Genomic DNA, 21,755 nt, shown 5'->3' with positions numbered 1-21,755 from the left:
AATTTTTTACACTTTTGTTCTATGGTGATAAATGTTGACAAAATTAATGTATAGTTACAATATTATTCGCATTTTGCCGAAATCGATAACGTACCGCTTCGCGTGAACGCTTTTCTGTCTTTCTATCTATTATATTTAGAACTTAGTTGCACATTTGCGCACAGGACAGCAGGTTCTTTTTTAATTTCTATGACGTCACGTTTTAATATAAGTGTGTGACTTTATTTCTGTAACCGATTTAAAAATCTTAGATGTAGATAAATTATGTTACCCGCCTAATATATTAGGGTTTTTTTGCTTATCATCAGTCTATTTTCTCTATTTAAAGATTTGCCCCATCAGCCATGCAATTCATCATGCGTCGTAAAAAAGCCAGTGTCTGTCTCTGATAGACTTTCAATAATGCGAAGCGTTGGCGAATGTACTGTCGATGGGACAGTATTTTTATCACAATTTAAAAGCCACACGATGTATAGAATATATGCATATGTGGTTTTAACATAAATGAATACTCGGATTCCGCTTGATTTTTATACCGCCTTATGCAAAGTGAAAACGCTTTAAACAGTCGTAATGCAAAGGATTGCACTATTCGTTAGAACTATAACCTAATTCGGCCGTATAGTTATCAAAACAGTTGATGCGTTTAAAACAGATACATATATTATTTTATTTCAGTATTCGTAGTATGTTTAGAAAACACGCTCACCGTTAAAAAAAATTTAATAATAAAAAAAGTTCATATTAAATTCCACCTTTGGGACATTTGGCATTCTATTACTTCAACAACGTTTTAGCATGCCCGTAAATTTCCTCACGCTATAACTAGGTGAAACCCTCCAACAGGTTTACGAATTTGGTGTATTTTTTGTCTGTAGTATTCGCAAAAAAAGTTTGCAGAACTTTCCACCACGGCATGTGGACGGCCATGCATGCTGATGTTTGCCGCTTTCAGGCGCGCGTTACTATCAGCACCCTTTAATTTTCCTGATATTTGTAGAAAGCTTCCACTTTCGTACATTGATATGTAACGAATTTATCCCTATTTTATAGTTATATAGATCCTTCTCGAAGTTGCCGGCTTTTTAAAACGTTTGATATGGATACCTAACAAGTTTATTGATAGATAGGTTAAAGATCCTTTTTAGTATTGATATTCAGTAGAAAACTTGCTTCAAGAAATATAAAACGGCGCTAATTTGCAAAAAAATCTTTTTGACGCATTTACCTGTAATTTATTAAATACATGTTGTGAGTTAACGCCGACATTTTTTGTATCTCCCATACGAACTGCACGAGAAACAGAGGAAATAAATTATTAAGATCTTATAGTTTCTTCGACGAGGTAACATAAAATTGAATGAAACATGAGCTTCTACAAATATGCGAATAAACCTGCACCTATACCGAACAATTCTTTTTAATATTTAATAAGGACTATTTTACTGTTCGCTCTCATAGTCATAGCCTGCGATCCAGTTGTATTGTGAGAATATATTGATTTACCTGGCAGCGTACGAAATGCCCAATATACTTAGCTTATGGTCGTCAGATAATGATAGCACTATTATGCAGATCAGATTGGCGTTAAACGATGAGATTCAGTTTAATTTCAACGTTTCGTATCATTCGGTTTACGTATATTCGTTACGCCTTATTTTATTAGTTGCGTAGGCCAGCTGTAGACAAATCCATTAACCGACTTTACAATTAGTTCATTACGCTAATAGACACTCCCTCCGGACAGCTTATTGAATCATGTAGAACCGCATGTTGGTCTTAATCGGATTAGGGCTACCTGTTTTGGCTAATTGATCTTGCGCCGCTTTTGTAACAGCTAACGAAATCAAATTTTGTTTATATAACTTCAGGAAACACAATTGTTTGCCGTTATTTAATTTTTGTAGAAAATGTTGCTGGCTGTTTTTTTAGTGTGGAATGTTTATCACGTTGTTGCAACATCTACAAATGAAAGTGATGTAACTTTTCTAGCAGCTATGTCGGCATGGCCATTCACTACATTAGGTAAGTAAATAAATGTACCAATTGTTATTAGAAAAAAATCATTCAATGGAGTTTTAATAACAGAATAAAAAGTAGATGACTTGCATGTGAAAGCATAATAAATATTAATAACGCTGCAGCCTATAATGTGTTCTATAGCGATGTTCATTGACGCAATAACTATTTTTCTGAAAATTACTTATATTTAGAGAAATGCTGAACAACTTTACTTTATCGTTTCGGTATCTGACAAGTTTAATAAACTAACTGAAACCTTCTGTTGCGATGAAGTTTGTTTGTATTATTTTTTCTACCGCGAAACCGTTGTAATGTTAGCAGCTGGTTATGCAAAAAATTGTTTTATGTACAAAACCCAACATGCCAACAACTAAACAATTTATAGGACGGGGAACTTTTGCTTAGAGTTAAACTACTTGTTTGACCGCTAAAATTATTTTTTTTATTACAATATTAACAAACCTTCTATTTTTGGTTTCACATTATCCGTAAAATGTTTTTTATGTTTATAAAATGTGATTATAGACTTATTAATAATGTCCTCCAAATTGACATGAATAGCTTTTGCTACATGGCACCTATTGTTTTTATGTCACCTACATAGCTTTGTTCAATCTTATATTTAAGTATACTGCTGGGATTTCATTGGTTTGACAAAGATTATGTTAAACGTTTTCATAACAGAAAATTACTGTTTTGTTGATTGCCTTTGTGGTTGTCTGCTGGATCAAAACACGCGCGGATCTAGGATTTTTTGACATCACAAAGTTACGTTATAACGTGAAGTCACAAACTTACGTAAAAATGTGACGTCACAAAGTAATTCTAAACGCGACGTCATAAAAAAGTAGTTTTTAGAAAACAATTCACATTTCATTGAAGTTTTAGGTTGGAGAGTTGTTACTTTTAATGCAAAACATATATGTGTCACAAAAATGTTATCGCTTCGCGCAAAGCAAAAAAGCGCCTTTACATCGTTTAACTTAAAAACGTTCTGTTTCGATGGTGCGATGAGACGCGCGACACCTTTTTAAAACAAATGTATTAGAATGGGTTGAGACATACTACAAACGTAACCTAGACTCGCAAGGAGCGTGAAATTTGTTTGCAATTTACGTTAGTAAAAATAGGCAAAAAATACTGTTTCGGGGGCAATGGCCACGTTCTCCCCATCCCCTGGATCCGACCCTGATCAAAATGCATTTTGACTACTCAAATGTTACTTGCAGAAATATCGGAAAACGTTTGGTGTGCGGCCCATCGCGACCGCGCAATTGTAGACAGAAAAAAGGAACTATTTTGCTGCGATGTCCAACACAAGCTTTTTTCTACTTATTGGTACCTTGGGGGCATGTACCTAAGCGAAAACATGGAGACCCTTCGGCGATGGAATTGTCCGCAATTTGAATCCGAATGCCGGAACCAAACGTTTGCGTTGACGAACTTTACGAAGACAATCTATCAGCGCGCTTGCGACCGACCGAAGTTTCTGAAAGAATGTTACCAAAACGTCGGCGCTGTTACTTTGGAAAACGCGCCAGCCTCGTCAAAAAACGTCACAGATGAGCATTGGCGACAAGTAGCGGAGAAACTGGCTGAGAAAGACTTACCGGAAAACCCGTCTGCTTGTGTTCAGGTGTTTTATATTGAGTTTCAATTGATTTATATGACAAAAGCGTATCCAGTACAAGAATAAATTTAAACGTCGGAATGTTAAAACCGCATAGTTAATGTCTTTCTCTAGAGTCCACACTCAGCACATTACGTTTGAGAAATTATTACGAATACCGACCTGACAGAATATACTAAATTAAATCTTCAAAATTAACCAATAAAACGTCTGAATTCCGGTAAATCGATGTTTTTTTAATTTGCTGCAGGAACTATATGCGCGCGCAAATCTGACATAACAGATTGCGCTAGTTTCTCACAAATTATTATATCCCATAGCAAATTAATAAGAAAAAACAGTAAAACAGCGGACGAATAAAAACGCAAAAACATGTTTGCGCCTTGGTCGTGTTAAATTTTTATATTATTCCACGAACATCTTTTATTATTTCTTAACGATCTTTTGCTTTGGAATCCTTTATATTTACAACCCCATTAAAGTACGGTATCCAGTTTGTGAAATGTATATAGTTGTAGCTTAGGTCAGTGGTTCTCAACCTTCATATTGCCCCCTTTCATTGTCACTCAACAATTTGTGGCTAGCCCGCCTCACGTTTTAGAAAAATCCCTCACAATACGTCAAGGGAGGTCTCTGAACTCCAAAGGAAAGTACAAAAAGTTTGACGTATCAAGTGGTCGCGCACGCCCAAAAATTGCTATGGAAGATCCACGGTGACTTAATTCTGTTTTGAAAAAAGTAGCTAAAAACAGGCCGAGGTTGACTTTAAATTTAGTTTTTCGCCAGCGAAGTTTATCCTTACAGTTATCCAGCCCGCGATCGTCAGGCATTCAGTTATCCGTCCCTCTATAAAAAAATAACCCCAGGTGCAAAAGCTCTCTTTCGGTGTAGGTTACAAGCGTTTTCTTTAAACACATAGAATTTAAGTTTTAAAAGACATATCACGAAATATCTGATGTAATTAGATAGAGAAAATTTTAACATTTCCCTCTGGATTATTTTTTGTTTTTAGGTAGCTGCGTACGACGTTGTGAAATCGTTTGGACAATTTCACGAAAGTGTTTTCGTGCTGATGCCTTTCTGCGGAGTGATTTGGTGCGGGACGACTGTGCATAATGTTAAAAAGTTTGGAAGCTCCTACTGGAGGTGTATGGACGGATGGTGAGTGTTATCGCGGTTTAGGACGAAGGGTAATTGTCTTGTCAGGTTTGTTTGTGTACGCTGATAAACAACACTAAGTGTTATTGTGTTGCCCATGTAAAAACTAGTTGGTATCCCTTTCTACGCAAATGACTTGTTCAGCTGGCGTGCGACATGTTTAAAAGTTTAAAACATTATATTAATAACTTACAAAGTAGTGTTTTAGATTACGCTGGTTGTTAAAGCTATAATGTAGTTTCAAATCGTATTCGCGGACATAACAACTTAACAATTCGGTAAATCTTCGACGTTTCTTCCTACGGTCTATTAAATCTTAAAGAGGCGCCATCTTAAAATTTTTATGCTACTGTGCAATCACTAACCATAAAATAATACGACTGCTTTTTTAAAGCCAGTATAGGAACTCAAATAAAACGACAGTTTGGTATCTCCGATCATGGGATTTAACCGTTCTCTTTAAAGTAATATTTAAATATAAACAAGATAATTGTGTGACGGGTTGAATATTTGCTTGTAGAATACGTCTTCTAATAGGATGATGACATAAAAATTACAGCCGTTCATCTACTACTTGGTCAAACATAACATGGACTTTACGAGTGCGATTTTATATGGGAAGCTGCAAAATGGTTCCTAATTTATATCCGTTAGCAAACAAGGTTTATTCCAACAATCCATTAGGGCAAAAGCTTTTAACAATTGCTTTTGAAATACGAAATATATTTTAGGCCCCTTAAAATGCGCTTTGCATTTAAAACTGCTTAACCTACATATTCTGACAATGTTTCTTATAAGTGTAAAACTCCTGATTTTTGAAATGTTGTGACCGATTTTATACATAAATTTAATAAAAACATTTATTTATAGTTGAAGTTGTAAACTTTCCCAGAACTTCCCCTCAAAAACATTTTTTATTATGAAAACTTTTACCCATACCAAGGGGCGCCCGCAGAAAATTTTCCAGGGGGGGGCAATCTGGGGCGTAACCAGAAAATAAAAAGGGGGCGGCCTGAAACAAACCAAGACCGTGAAATATGTGTGATTAATTATGGTAGAATCACACATTATTCGACTATCAGCAGCGTAGTTTTTAAGTTCCATGAACAGAACGAGCGCTAAATTACAAGCACGTCTTTTGCCACCTGCAACACTAAACAAAGAACGTTTTTCCCCGGGTGTTATTAGATTAACGCAACATCTGCGCCGAGCTGTGCTAAGACGCGTGACCCCATCACTTAAAAAGCAAGCCGCTTCGAACAGTTTGTTAAGCCATGACAAAAACGAACAAAAAACGATAATATCACTTACAAAAAAGGGGATAAGAACTCCCGCCCCCCTGGATACGCCACTGGGGGCAATAGGTAATGTATAATATTTTTAACCTTCATAAGTAATACATATTACACTTATAAATAATACTAATAATCGCATTTTGAAATTCCAGGGGGGGGCAAGTGCCCCCTCCCCCCTTGCCGTAAAGACAAAAAAAGGTCCTGTTAGAAACAATAACATACGTCATACGTTATAATGGTAAAATGGAATAGTAGACAAAGGATGTGTGGGTTAGATGCCGCAGGCAGGACCTATGACCCTTGTATCTGTTTCATGATTTTATAATAACACCGCCACCGCGATAAAAAAAACTATAGTTTTGAAATCGAACTTCTTTTTTCTTGACAGGTGTCGAGGTGGATTCATATTTTGTATTGTTCTAATTGCTGTTATATCATTCACAACAACAGTCGTCAACGCATGTGTGGTGGCAGTATTTCATTGCAACAGAAACTTGCTCAACAGCCAGGGAGTTTATAAATTATCGTTGGCGGTTGCTGATTTATTGGTTGGAGTTATAGTATTGCCTTCATTTTCCTATGTGCTTTACACAATTGCACACCACCAGCCTGAAATTAATCAAGCCTTCCAAAATAATAACGGTTCGGACGATTTGTACCTGCCCAGTGGACGTTTTAAGGCTGTGCTTTACACCCCGTATGTTTGGCTTGTTGGCTTCGTGACCACGTTTTGCTTATGTATTTCAGTCAATACGCTTTTACTGGCGGGTTGGGACAGACTTAGTGTTGTTCGCAAACCGCTGAAGTACAGTCCTGACAATGCAAAAATTCTGGCTAAAAAGGCGGTCATCGTTCTTTGGATAGTTGCCGCTCTGTTGGCATCTTTACCGTTTTACGTACCTACCTTGAAGTTTGCAGTAGTTGCTTCAGTAATGATATCCTCAGCAGGCCAGCACGCTTTGTACCTCAACTTGGTAACGTTTCTTCTGCCGTTTGTAGGCATGTGGGTCACCACAATTGCTACTTGTGCATATACGTTCAAACACGCCCGCGACAGGTGCGCTGATAATTTCGCAATGGAAATCAGACTTACAAAGACACTGCTAGTCATGGTACTAGTATTTACAGCCAACCTGCTTCCAGTGCTTCTTTCAATACTTGGTGCTCTTCTGTTATCCGGTATTGCTTACCACAGACCAATGGATTTGAAGCCGACTTTAGCAGCTGGATATGTTACCTTCGAGTTTATTGCGGTTATGGCATTGGTTTGCAATAGCGCCGGGAATTTTTTTGTGTACAACGCGAGAAACGAAAGCTTTAGAAATGGAACGAAGAAATTTTTTAGGATGCAGATAAACGTTGGTAAGCTTACCCACAACAAAACAGGACGCGGTAATAAATCAGCTGGTACTTCTTCAACGGCTGTTAGCTCTGTTACACATTGATGTTCAACGTCGAGTCTGTCCAAGATTTTTATTTCAACAACATGCAACTGAATCCATATCTAATTTAATGTATTGAAAAAAGGGACTTCAGAAGGGCTGCATCACAGTTGTTGAACACGTGTGTGTGTATCCTTATTATTAAAAAACGTTTATAATTGGTGCTTTAAAATCGAATAAAACAAATCATACGTATAAGTTTTAGCATTGTCAATGCATCAGAAATGTACACATCATTCTTGTAACAGGGTTATCAGTATTTTTTGACTAGAAAACCCATGAGCACTAGGGCAATGTCATTAACACAATTGTTAGGCAGGCAGTGGTTTTTGCTCTTCTGCTGCTAAATTGTTAATTTATTTTGTTTTATTTTTTCATAATCATTTTTTTCGTGATATACCAATAATACAAATGCCCATATTACAAAAGGGGGATAGATTGTCGCAAAGCGCTAAAAAACCGTTTAACGTGATATACTAAAATTGCACTGATGAAGGACTGAGTGCACAAGACGCTAAACGAGAAACACTAAAACAACGCGAAATAAAAATTACTTCTGAAAGCGCAGGGTTGAGATTTTGCACTCGGACTTTGGCCAACGCGAGTGCAATTCGCTGCAGGAAAATGCTGATTGACACCCCCGGCTGGCAAGTGCCTTATATTAGTGAAAATTGTTTGTTATCAGACACACTGGACTTAATAAGATGATCCGCAACAAATTACCTTAAAAACCAAAGGCCGAAGGCCAAGGATGCTATTTGGTAAATAGTGCTATTTGGTAAATCGTGGGCCGACTGGTCATGACAAATTGTAAATAAATACCAACCCTTGTTTATCTAGTTTAAAGTGGTCAAACATAGGGCCATACGACCCTGTTAATCTCGTTATTATACCTATAGTTATAAAATACTTTTGTCAGAGGTTTACATATTTCGACTAAACCGGTATCGTCAGTTCCTACGGATGACCATAACCTTGCTATATACCAGGGGTCGGTAACCTTTCGTAATCAGTGTGCCAGTTTATGGATAATGTTAAAATATCAACAACTCCCGTGCCATACTTTTTTCTATGTTTGGTTTTGCACAGGAAACCAGGACTCCAAAGTCGGTTACAAACAACCTGAGTCCGACTCCGGCCAAAAATTGAACCCGAGTGAGACTCTCGTATGCTATTCCGGCCAAATGTGCAATTTTAACGAGTCCCGAGTCCCGAGTCCGGCTCCGACTCCACAGCAGCCTGTATTTCACCGATTGACGTAACTCAAATAAAATGGATATTCAGCAATTCACTCATATGGTTCATCAAAAATATGCCATCATAATAGGTTATTCCACCTTGAATTTACAGTTTGCTTCCTTAGCAGTTTAGTAATTTGGTACTTCGCATGCGCACACGTCGGACTCGGGTAGTTTTACTAATTTACGTACCTTGGAAGACGCCATTAAACCTATAATTTTAAGTTAAATTCTGTAAAAATACCCTGACCCTGCTGATAATTGTGGCGTAATACGAACGATTAGTCGTAAAAAACAAGTTTAACGCCCACAACAATATTGTTAAATACAACAGTTAAGACACTAATTTGTGACACGAACTGGAAATATTAGCAAGCATTTAGTTAGTGCTAGTGTTAGTGATGTAATAATAATGTTAACGATGTGATAGTAATGTAAATGTAATGGTTGCACTTTTTTAAGTGATACAACATACGCGTCAAATCATTTGGCATGCGCTGAAAAAACATCCCGTGCCAGGAATTGCCGACCCCTGATGTATACTGTACCAAAATACATAATCATTTAAAAAGAAACATGATTCTGTGTTTCACTTTGTTTTTCTAACTTTGAATTTTATTTTTTCTATACTTGTCAGCGAACCAGTGATCTACAAACAGAAACCTACTACCAATGATATCGGATTCTATTAAAGTGCACGCTATTATTATACCGTTAGTCGCGTGAAATAACAAGGACCTTACCTGATGGACAAGTTACGATAAATCTTTCAACGTTACTTATCTTTCATATAATAATAATGACGATCTCCTTCACTGTAGACCAGGGCTTCTTAAACTGGGGTCCATGGACGCCTTGGGGGTTGTTAGGGGGTCCGAGGGCCGAATTCAAATATTGGTCTATATTTAAAAAGTAATATTTTTTTCAAAGGAAACAGTTTGATTAAAAATAAAACGTTTTTGCACTGAATGTATTTAGACTCCATTTCACTTCTGCATGTTTTTTGACCGGAAACAGCCGTCTATTAGTATTGTGTCGTCAATTTATGACGTCATCTCTAAAATGCCTTGCCTACCTTGGTCAACGCGAAGCAAAAACAAATTTTAGGGGTCCGCAGTAAAACAAGTTTAAGAACCCCTGCTGTATCAATTTTGTAAAGGACTGTCAATATCGTTGACCTTCACCGTCTGCAAACACACACATTTCGTTCATGTTATTTGTTGTCATGGCAAAACCTCCTAAATGGAGCGTATTAGAAAACTATTAGACGATACTATATGTTTGTTTTGAACGTATATATGTAAATTTCAACAATACGTTGACCAACGTAATAACTCTTTTCGACACTGGACAGAATTCCTAAGTGCATTCGAGAGAAACACACAAAACAATAAAAAATAGCTGCAGCTAATTGATCTTTGACACCATGGTATTAGTATTAGGATCACCGACATAATAACCAAATGCACAATACCATCAAATGGAATAAGTTCCTTGAAAAAAAACTGTTAGAGTGAGGCAGTTTAGGTCCTTCTGCCACTTTGGTAGTACGGTATGGCCTGATTTCGTATTTAATTTTTTTTGACAGTACTTCTCCAAGTTAAGAAAAATATAACTGAGATAGCTTACAAGCTGTCTGTATGTACAACGAAAGGTAAATTTTCTCGCGCGCTTAATTTGACTTCTGAATTCGTATTAAACAACCAGAATAAAATTAGTCCTATGTTAGCGCATTCGCACTTATATGGCCTATCAGAGAATTTTTAGTAGCGCGGTATATGTCTAGCCAGAGAATTTGACTGGTAACGCAAAAACCTGTTCAAGTTACAAGTTTTGTTTTGTCATACTGAAATGACCACAAAAATGGATATCATCTGACGACAGTTACAGTTTCGCCAAACTTTAAAACAGCTGTATTTCGGTTCTTAAACGACGTAGTCACAGTTTTTTTTATATTTGTAAAGCTTTGTAGATAATCGCATCGTGGGTTGCATTTTTCTCTGGTGGTTTGACAAGGAATTACCCACAAGTAAAAATCTTTAGGCACAGCGCTACAAGTGTTGGCCGGGCAACTATGACAACACGTCACGCTGTCTAATTTTCTGTTTTGTTTATTAAATGGTCTTGATCTTTCTAGATAACTTTTTGCAATTCAATTTTACTTTTACTAATAGGCCAGAATAAGTCCTTCGTAAAATGTCAGATTCGGTAAGTATGTATTTTCTTTTATTATGACAAAAAATGCCATTTGTGTGTTGAACCCAAAATTTTGTCTGCTGAACTGATCTACTGATCCCATTTGTTAATATTCAAAATATAAGCCATACATTTTCGTAACTAATGCTGGTTTTACCCAAAACGTGCTCATTTTTTAAAAATAAGTTTTGTTTCTCCAATATACATATTTTGTTTTGATAATTAATGCTTTGTATGAGAAATACCACACTGTTTCAAAAACGTTTTCAATGAGCCAATATACTATAACAAATGTTGGCACTACGGTATAGCGAAACTTAATTGAAAACTTTTAATATTGGGCATGTAAAATGATTAATTAGCCAAAATTGCACCGCTGTAATAAAGTTAGTTCTTCTTCCCAATCAGAAAGAGACACAGCTGAAAGAACAGTAACTTGGGAGTATTGCTAAAGTATATATTTAATATTTATGTTGTACTTCATTCCTATTTACAGTAATATACGTATAATGGTTTTAATATGTTATTCATGAACATCTCGAAAATGCCTATTGTTTGTAAAAAATGACGGACCCAATTTAAAAAAATTAATTTTTCTTGTTGTGCTATAAGATTAGTATACTATATACAGCAACTATTTATAAATAAGTTTTTTTTGTGTTCCACATTTATTTGTGAATTCTTTTATTTTTTACTTAAGCACTTTAATTGTTTACCTTGGTTAGATATTGTTTAAATATAATTACATAGCTTGAGCTTTACTGAAACATTTGTGTACACCTTTATATGGGCCGTTGGGCGGCTTTACCCATGTTAATTGATTGGTTCAGTGGTCCTTAATAATTGCTAGCCTGTTGAACCTCAGAGATATCCTGCAAGCTTTCGATTAATCGCAAATTTTAGCTGAGCTACAAAACCAAAAATCTACCACATTTATTGGTAATACATATCGGTAATAAAGCCACATTTTTTTGCTGTCGGTGACGAATTGTAATAACTAAGGCTTTTAAAACATAATTCGATATTGAAGTTATAACAAAGCTCAGTGTCAAATAAATTCATTTACTTCAATGATACTGATAGTATCTTTACTATCTTGCTTTGGTTTAGGTGAAAATTTCCAAAAATTATTACTACCTTAATTAGGGCATGTGTTAATGCTTCAGAATATGTTCATGTAGAACCCCTGGAACAGCGGAATAAATACCAGTTATATCAGACATCATTATATTGTCGTGTTACTTTACAAAGTGCGGTCATGTTTTAGAGAAAACTCAGCAAACTTCATGTTGTAATCATAGCAACATGGCAACCCTAGGGGTTCAATGGAACCCTAGCTAAGAATCACTGAGTCAGTCAAATAAACATTTTCAGGCAAGCAAGGACAAGAAAAATTAAGCTTGCAGTGAAAACTGATTATCTTGGCCATACATATCACTTTGTTAATTTATATTATTTATCTATAAAATCGACATTTCTATCATTTTTTTTCTAGTGTAACCACTATAGCTTATTATTCTTTACATATGCGACACCTAATATGGCTTTTTTTATTTTCTGTGTGTTTTTAAAAAAATGAATAAATCATCTGCATGATCTTGCTAATTTTAAACAAACAGTTGTGTTTTGTAGTCAACTATTCTTGGTAATACACCATTTACAACTGTACCTTAAATAAACTAACCTAATTTTATATACAACATTTTATTTTTTGACTTTTTATTTAGCAGGAAGCTCCAGAAGCCCTTCCTGAAGAATCAAATAAGCCCCAACCAGAATCAACTTTAGAAGGTAATAATTTATATTAGTTTATATATGTAATTTCCTAACTATTGTGGTTATGATAAGAAAAGGTCAGCTTTATTGTATAGTCTTCTTTTTTCTGTGATATTGTAGTACTTTTTAACAAAATTAATTGAAAAATTGCTGTAAACAGTTAAAGATATGTCTATTATTTAAACAATGTGATATTATCAGCCAGTGTAAACAAGTAATCATAGAATGACTTAAATCACAGTCAAGTCATTTGCGAAATTACTAAAGTCACAGTCAAGCCATTTTGCAAATTAACTAAAATAATCCAAATAGAATTATTAAAAAATAACAAATCAAGTTCCCAGTCTAGGTTATTGTCAAACCAAGTAAAACTAAAGTTACAGCAAAGGCATTAAAAATATTTTTTTAAACAAATGTATAAAGTCAAATAAAGTCATTGTGAAACGCTTAAGACAAGAAATTTGAATCAAGCCTTTAACTTGAGTCACTACAACACTGTTATCAGCTACACCTGAAGAACCACCAGCAGAAGCAGATGCTGACAAAATTATTGAAGGTGATGAAGCTGTATCCACCCCTGCAGCAGAAGCAGAAAATAAAGGTAAAATTACCAGAATTTTCTTAACTTTTTGACGTGGTTCAGTGCTAGCTTGGGTAAAATATGCTTTGTTATTTTCAGTTAAAGCAGATATTGTGTAAGTACAAAACCAGGTACTGATTAATTGGGCTTCAGTACTTATTGATTTGAAATTCTTTACACCTAAAATAAAAAGACAAAATCGTTTTTTCACATATGCCTAGTTGTTGCTTTTTAAGTAGAAGTGGAAGATGCACCAATGACAGAGGAGATTGCTCAGCCCCCAGAAGAACAAGAAGTACAAAAACAAGATGAGTAAGTTTAAAAAAATGCATCCCAAACTTTTAATCAAAATATACCTCAGACTACAAAATATACCTCAGACTATTCATATTGTTCTATTTTTTGTTAACATATTTTAAGTGTTACATGTTACAGATCTTTTACATTTCCTCAAAATATTACTTTTGTGGAAGTCTGACAGTAAAATCACTCAACATCTATCCTTAACTTGGCTCACATTCCTGAAACCGACCATATCACATTAAACCAAAATGTGATTCCCATAATATATCCCTTACCTGTCCTGCTAACCAGGGATGCGGTAGGACTTTAACAAAGGGTCAGTTTATTTTACTAGAGTCGAACACGGGACTCGAGTAAGACTACATATGACTACCGGAGTCCGACTTACATGCGTTAAATAAAATTTGAAACAATAAGGCTGAAAACTAAATTATTAAGGTGGAATATTGTCCAACCATGATTTGTAGATGGATGAGTTATATGACAGCCCCTTTGGGAAAGTTAATATATATCCACTGTTTGAGTGAAGTAAATGGGTAGAGTACATTCTGTAGAGTCAGGACTCATGACTGGACTGAGTTGGATTAAACTTTTATTTAGGCCGTAATCAAACTCGGAATGGTTTTGACCGACTCCGCTGCCCTGCTGCTAACTACCAGTAACTGAATCTCTATTTTTTCTTGTAATGACTATTAATCTCCATTGTTGGAAGAATTGGTAATAAAGCAGTAAATTTAATGTTTAGTGGAGAAACTACTAGACCTGATGAAGGGGTGCCTGAAGATACTGAAGAACAGAAAGCTTCTGAGGGGGAGCAAATGGAAACAGTTAGTAAGTATGATAAGCTTCTAAATGATAGTTAAATTATAAGTGAATAAGTTGCTTATGGAAATATGGACTTAACTTCTTTTTTAAGTCTATGGCTGCTAGGTAGCCAGAAATATACATTAAGGATAACTACAATCTATTTTTGTTCAGTTCAGGGATTCTCAACCGTGTTAATGCTACTGCCCACTTTTACCAACTTTTTCTTGTCGCGGCATACTTTACAAAGCCATTCTTCCCATGGAACCGACTCAACCGTTTTTAACCAACGGCATACGTTTATTGAAGATGTATATTAGGGCCTTTAATAAAGTTTTTTTTATCCCAACAAACATTCTGATACAATACTAAATAACATGAAATTAATTGAATTGTTTGTTAGCGCAGATTTTAAACCTAATTTTCCCCAACCAAACCTAAAGTATGCCTGCGCAAATGCGCTGCCAACCTGAACGACTTTAACCGCCCACAAGTTAAAAAGCGTTTGTTAGTGCGAAAAAGTAAAAACATGAACTGTTAGATTTATGTGCTACATGGCTACTTTATTAAGATGTCGTTACTTGCATACAGTTTGACAGAACTAGTTTTGTACTAAGCATTAAACTAAAGGAAAAATGAGCCTTATCTGTTATTGGTGACTTACATTCTTATCGCTGTACATCAACTACCCCACTTTAGACAGTGATTTATCCTATTTTCCTTCTTTTGTGTAGTTTAACTCGGCAGAATATATATACATTGAATCAGAATCAGTACCTTCTCACTATGTTGAAAACGAATGAAGAGTTAATTGAAACGTTCAAAATGTTACCTACTTATATATGGGTTTTGATATTCATCCTACGTCTAATTAAAACCTCCAACCATTATGTTCTTATATAGCAAAATTGGAGGAAAAACTGACTTAAAATGAACACAAAAATAAAAAATAAAGAAAAGTACACGTCTGTTACAGGGTTTTAAAATTTTAAATTGCGAGGCCTGTACGTCGCTTATGGCATTTATCATTGTATATTTGAAGGTTGTCACACATCTCTAAATAAAAGCAAGCCTAGTTTGAATTTAAGTTTAACGAAATTCATGAAAATGCATCAGTTTGGATGAACACTTGCTATCCCCGAATCGCAAGCTAAGATGTAACAATATGTTTGACTTAGAACAGGTAACGCTTTGATAAACTATTAACCTAGGTTAGACAACCTTGTGGGTTGTCAGGCTCTTAATTAATTAGAATATTTGTTGAATAAATGACTATTTATCGTTAATTTCGATTTTCTAACTACCCGTTTAGAAGAAGAGGAGGGTGAAGAGAAAGGAGACAAAGAGAAAGAAGTTCCTCCAGAGACGGAAGATGTTGACGAAGCTCCCGTTATTACCGAGAGTTTATCACGTGGAGAAACTCCAACTTTGGAGCTTGATGGACCCCCAACAGAAGATGACCTTCTTCCTCGACCAATCTCGCCGGAGGGAGAAGGTACCATTCCACAACTCTCTAAAAATTAAAATTTTTTTAGTGACTAACTTAAGGTTATGATTCTTTGGTATCAAACTATTTCTATATCAACTATTTCCTTAACGTCTTGGCAGGCATTGATGAAGAGCAGTATCAGTTGTTGGAAGACGAAATTGAAATTCCTCAATACGACAGAGAGGAGTTGCTTCAAAGTTATCAGGTTTAGTTACTCACTCTGTGTATAATGGAAGTAGTTTGCTAAATAAGAAGTACAAATACCAAATGACTTTTTGGGACGTGGGGTTAGCACAGAATCGGCGTTCGTTTGGTTTAAAAAATATATTCTCTCGGGAATAAACTACTATAATGGTACGAACCTTCTGAAATAAATGACACGAACATTTTTTTTTTAATTTGTGTAAACTTATTTTTTCAGGGTCACCCGAAAATATATGAAAACATTAAAGCAAACTGTAATTTTCGTTAATGAGATTTTTGTATTGATTGTAGTATTTTTAAAACTGTACTCTGAGAATAAATTTGGTGAAAGGGATTCCAGCGAATGTTTCGTTCCATTTTCAGAAATGAATATACTGTTGCTGCTAGACATTGTATCAATTATAAAATTATTCGTCCGACAATTTTCAGAAATGTTTTATTACCGAAACCAGTCGCTATTTATTCTCATTGTTTAATATGGATTTAGACAGCGCTTAACGAACGCGAGCAGCTGAACCAGCAAAACCACGCCCTTCAACACAAACTGTCAGAATATTTCCGAAAAAAGAAGACAGAAGAAGCTAGACAGGAAGTCGACAAAAATGTCACGGACCAGGAGCAAAGGTAAACGTGTTATAATAGCAAAACATCCCGCCAGTCTTTTTAGGGGTTAAATTGCTTGTGTGAAAATAGTTTTATGTGCACTACCATCAAGGTAAACAATGTGCTTACTATGTCGTTAAAGAATATTACGTTTAGTGTTATCTTTGGAAACGTATCGCAATATATTTGTTTGTTTGTTTAATATTGTCTTGAAGTTTGGGACTTAAGCCACGTCGACATAGTTTCTACCAGGGCTGCGGAGTCGTTTAAAAATAGCCCGAGTCCGAGTCCCGAATCTGACTCTGGTCAATTGTGCGATTTCGTCGAGTCCCGGGTCCGGCCCTGACTCGACAGACTATATTCCGCCAATTTACGTAATTAAAATAACGTGGAAATTCGGTAATCCACTTGTAGGGGTATCATATAATTTATTCACTCACAATACATGGTTGGGATATATTCAACAATATGCTATACCACCTTTTTCCACCATATTAGATTTAAAATTTGGTACTGCGCATGCGCATGTCGGACTCGGGACTCGGGTAGTTTTACGTAGACTCCAGCAAAACAAACCGAATCCTCGAGTCCCGAGTCCGACTTCGCAGCCCTGGTTTCTACTACTTTTTGCCTATAAAATTCCTAAAGCCTTAAAATATCATTACCCTGTCGAAATGTATTTCCACACTTCATAAAAGGTACATGAAGTACATGAGCAATCTAGACGAGTTGCGACAGCAGCAGACTGTAGAGCAAGAGACTTACAATGAACAGCTGGAGGAACTGAAGGTGAAAAAGACGGAAAAACACGGCAAAGTCGAGGTGGAATGGACCCAGGCGATCGAGTTTAAGAAAGCAGTGGCCGTGGCGGCCATTAATAGTCGGTCAGGAAGGCCGATACCTGGAAAGGTATGTTACACCTCAAACAGTGGAAATTTTTTGTATGAACGTTTGTTTAATTTCGCAGTATTTAAAAATATTGTAAAAAAGCAGTATTTCGAAAATATTGTTAAGAAACAGCTTCAAAGCATTCGGGATATCTTGGAAAAAATCAAGCGTTGGGCACTTGTCAGAAACCTTCGTTTTATGGTGTATGGCCATTTTCTTACACACTGTTTATCGAGCTCTCAAAACAAAAAAAGGCTTGAACGCCTTCATTGCAACCTCTACACAATCCCTCAAAAATCTTTTCATGCAATTAAGTAATGGCAACTGAAACATTTATACGCTAGGCTAGGTCAGGTGTATAACTGTATAGGCAACATTTTCTCGGTTACGGTCCAAAACAAAATTTAGCAAGGCGTCGGCGGGCCGTACCAATTTCCACCAACGAATTTGTTGTTAAAAATCATGCTTTTAAGCAATTTATCACAAATTAGAGACAGAATGTGAGTTTTCATGCAATTAAAAAAAAAGTCTAATTGCAAAAGCTATAATTTACAAGAATTCATATTGTATTATGCACACAAAACTATGCGCACATTTCTCGATAAAGTGTTTTGAAAAAGTTAAACTTAGAATATCTTGTGATAAAATACTGACATGAAGCGCCATAAATTTAAGTGTTTTTGTGTTTTTTGTGTAATCTGATCAGAATCGGTAATAAAAAAGTGTTATCTGCGCAACATGCGATATAATACATTTACTTATAAACTACATTGACAAAACTGTCATGACTGTGAGTTCGGTAGTAAGTGTGACTCTTTTAGGCTACAAAAGTTTCCCTTATAACGCACACATACCAAGTCATACAAGAACTTTGGTTTTGTTAATATAGCTAAAATAGATGGACAATTTACAACGGCGGACCGAAGGTTGCCAACTCCCTCCCTGCGCCAGGTATAAAAAAGTCGTATTTGTCAACGGCAGCGACACTTATATGTAGAACTGTATGTGCCTTGAAGAACTCGCTGGCCTAATAAGAACATCTCTACACAGACTTTTTTTTGCCAAATTACTTGATATATATTATATAAAATAATTATGTATATATTATGTAAAATAATTAAGTTTTGTTTTTAGTATTAGGTACCCAATAAAAAAATCTTAAACAGCAATTTTTCCAATAACACAGCACTGTGCGGTTTTAACTTTAATTTTATTATATTTTTTTAGGACATTGAGTTATACGAGCAGTTAGAACGCAAAAAAGAGGCCGAGGTTTCACAAGTCCGCCTGGAGAATATCAAACTAAAAAACAGGCTTCGAAAGCAAGAATTACAGTTAAAGCAGAAGGTAATTTAATGCAAATATTTTCTAAAGAGCTTGTTTAACGAGATTGAATAAATATTACAAGAAAATGATAATCTTATCTATCAATTTTTCGCACTCGTTGTAAAAATTTTTCACTACTTAATCCTAAAATCACAATCCACTCAGAGACTAAAATGTTGACAGTTAGGAATATGATACCGAGACCCTTTACCACTCCTTATCAACCTTAGTAATAAGGGCGTTCAATTTTCACTGGACTGGCGCTTTGTTTCTAGGAGGAACTGGCTGAGGGACTTCATCTCATCGATTTCGAGCAATTGAAAATCGAAAATCAAACCTATAACGAGAAAATCGAAGAAAGGAACGAGGTAATTTAAATAAGTGTGGTTATATGAAAGAGACATGTTTATTGTTTATTGTATACTCTTCACTTCACTTTAGATTGTTCAACCTCATTCATAATGTAGATAAACAATTTTAAACTAAACAGCGTCCATTTGTAACTTGGTGCCATAATAAAAACAAAGGTAAATAAATAGGAAACGTATAAAAAAATGATATATTACGTAACAGAGGCGCCAGTTGCCTACATTGCTAGGATTTTTACTTATTGGTAAAACTTATGTTTATAACATTGCAGTTTTAGTAGACTTCTGAGAAAACTAACTCCAATCAACGTGCATTAGTTTCAATTTTAAAAGCGACGTTTAAAAATATTTTAAATGTGTTTTTTATCATATTCAATAATGCTGTAAACAGGAGCTGTTAAAACTCCGCAAAAAGATCACGAGCACTGTGCAAGTGCTTACACACCTCAAGGAAAAGCTGCAATTCGTACAGGCGGAAAATCACGTGAGAAAATTGCAGCTGAGCGAGGTGGAACAGGATGTAGCACAGGTGCGCGAATAAAAAGTGGCTTTAAGTAGCAATATCACTCAACAGGGCTTCCTCTCTTAGCACTGAATGTGACTGTTTTTACTGTTATTGCACATTTTAACGCTTACCTGATAGTTTAAAAGATTGCTAAACAGAACGCGGTTAATATCTGACACGCTGAACGTGGAACGCGTGAACTGTTTTTTGAATTATTCTACGTTGCATTTTATATTTTCCCCAGAACAATGCGCTATTTTTTAAATAAAAAAATAAAAAAAAAGAATCGCGTTTCGATTTTTTAACATTGCTCTCTAAAATTACCGACAGCAATTGGTTTAGTTAATAATAATCTCTAATAACTTTAATGGCAACACGACCTACGTACGTCTTATTTCGGTCCGTTATCAAGGTGTTTCGATCTTTTTGCCACAAATCTTCTCTTTTAGCGAATAATAGCCACAGCCCTGTATTAAAGGTATACACTATACAACCAAAGTTAACGCTGCAAATTTAGCTTGAGGATAAAAACTTCATTGTTTTCAATAATATTCAAATGTATAAAATATGTATTTTTATTGCAATAAACTTTCTTGTTTTATGGTTTTTTAACAATTAATTAAGGTATAGATATTACTGCCAAAATATTACCAAATAATACCAGTGTAGGGCGATTTGCGAAAGCAAAATTTTATCTGTTACTCAACTTCCCGCTGAAATATAATGTAATACCGACAAAACTTTTTTCAATCATGTGAAATGGCCTTTTGTTTTATGACAGCTGTGAAATCACGGGCCATCACATTGGTTGGTGCTGTAGCATTATCGGTTTTGCTGAGCTGAGCTGTTTCACAATGGGAACGCGTATTTTCTCTTGGGAATTTGCTACAATTACCGCCTTTTAACATGTGTCATTGCGCTTTCGTTTGCATCACAGAAACGTGATATCTTGTCGCGCACGAAACAGTCCCGAGACGCTCTACGTCATGACAACCAGAAGCTGCAGCAAAAATGCGGATTGCTGGGCAACGCTAACCTCCTGAGGGACTTTGAGGTAACTAAAATACTGTCAATTTCAGTTTTTATATGTTTCAATTGATTTTCTGTCCGGAGTATTTATCTTTTTTGAATTCGAAATGCTCCTTCTATGTTAAGTTGATTAAGGCAATCATTTTTAAATAATCTAACAAAAAAGATGATTGTGACTTTGTGATGATAACTATGTATATTATATATCTTTCAAATCCGTTGTATAAGGTATTGAACTGCAGTCGTTTTTTTTCAAAATTATGCCTCGGCTGGTGTGAGCTGTTTATTTCTATACTTATACAACTTTTTTCTTCATTTTTCTATTAGAGGTTGAACCTGTAATTAGGGCTATTTAAAACGTTTATTCTGTTGTGCTTAACTCCAGACAAGCACAGATGAAGCGGACGATCTTTACCATCGCTTGGACCTGCTTAAACGAACCCACGCTGAGCTGACCCTTAACCTCAACGGAATAAAGAGAAAAATCGAGCTGGCCAAGGAGACCAAGCGTTAGCCGTTGTTAACCTTCTTTCTTTACTTTTTTTATTGTTTTACGAAGTTCTCCCTTACATGTCGTGATAATAAATAAGTTCTACGCAATAAGCAGTGCTACGTATGAGCGATATGCGTTCAAGGTTCGATAAAAACAAGCTACGAAGATTGAAACCAAATGTTGAGTTATGTCACACAAGCGGAGTCCGGTTTTGAGGATAAGTATACTTTTTTTTGGTGGTTTCCAAACCTAAAAAACACACCCAGCAGGCCATCAAAAATTGTTTTGTGAATTTACCGTCCCTAGCAATACCCCACAAAACTGAAATCCCGATGGTCCATAGACCCTACTTTAAGAACCAATGCTCTAGTAATAGTTAGTTTCAAGTGTTAACCGCAACACGTCT

At 35.7% G+C, this 21,755-nt stretch overlaps 2 protein-coding genes across 3 annotated transcripts; both read left to right on the top strand.

Annotated features, from left to right (window-relative positions):
* Positions 1–3,391: 3,391 nt before the first annotated feature.
* Positions 3,392–7,550, top strand: LOC146145174 (uncharacterized). The gene is made up of 3 exons (XM_083390500.1): positions 3,392–3,658; positions 4,665–4,813; positions 6,494–7,550. Exons 1-3 carry the CDS (start codon positions 3,392–3,394, stop codon positions 7,548–7,550), a joined length of 1,473 nt encoding a protein of 490 aa, XP_083246626.1.
* A 3,358-nt stretch (positions 7,551–10,908) lies between these two features.
* Positions 10,909–21,444, top strand: LOC146145173 (cilia- and flagella-associated protein 184-like). Of its 2 annotated transcripts, none has more exons than XM_083389950.1 (14): positions 10,909–10,993; positions 12,709–12,772; positions 13,263–13,358; positions 13,577–13,649; positions 14,386–14,471; positions 15,757–15,939; positions 16,053–16,138; positions 16,625–16,761; positions 17,439–17,649; positions 18,856–18,975; positions 19,230–19,322; positions 19,714–19,851; positions 20,765–20,881; positions 21,242–21,444. In XM_083389950.1, exons 1-14 carry the CDS (start codon positions 10,982–10,984, stop codon positions 21,368–21,370), a joined length of 1,545 nt encoding a protein of 514 aa, XP_083246076.1. In that variant the 5' UTR covers positions 10,909–10,981; the 3' UTR covers positions 21,371–21,444. The 2 variants fall into 2 exon arrangements, with proteins under 2 accessions (XP_083246076.1, XP_083246077.1); XM_083389951.1 differs by having other exon boundaries at positions 10,916–10,993; positions 12,712–12,772.
* Positions 21,445–21,755: the final 311 nt, after the last annotated feature.

The sequence above is a fragment of the Ascidiella aspersa genome, chromosome 5, assembly GCF_963924565.1.
Source record: "Ascidiella aspersa chromosome 5, kaAscAspe10.2, whole genome shotgun sequence".
NCBI lineage: Eukaryota > Metazoa > Chordata > Ascidiacea > Phlebobranchia > Ascidiidae > Ascidiella > Ascidiella aspersa.
The sequence above is the reverse complement of the archived record's forward strand: the minus strand, read 5'-3'. Positions and strand labels throughout refer to the sequence as shown.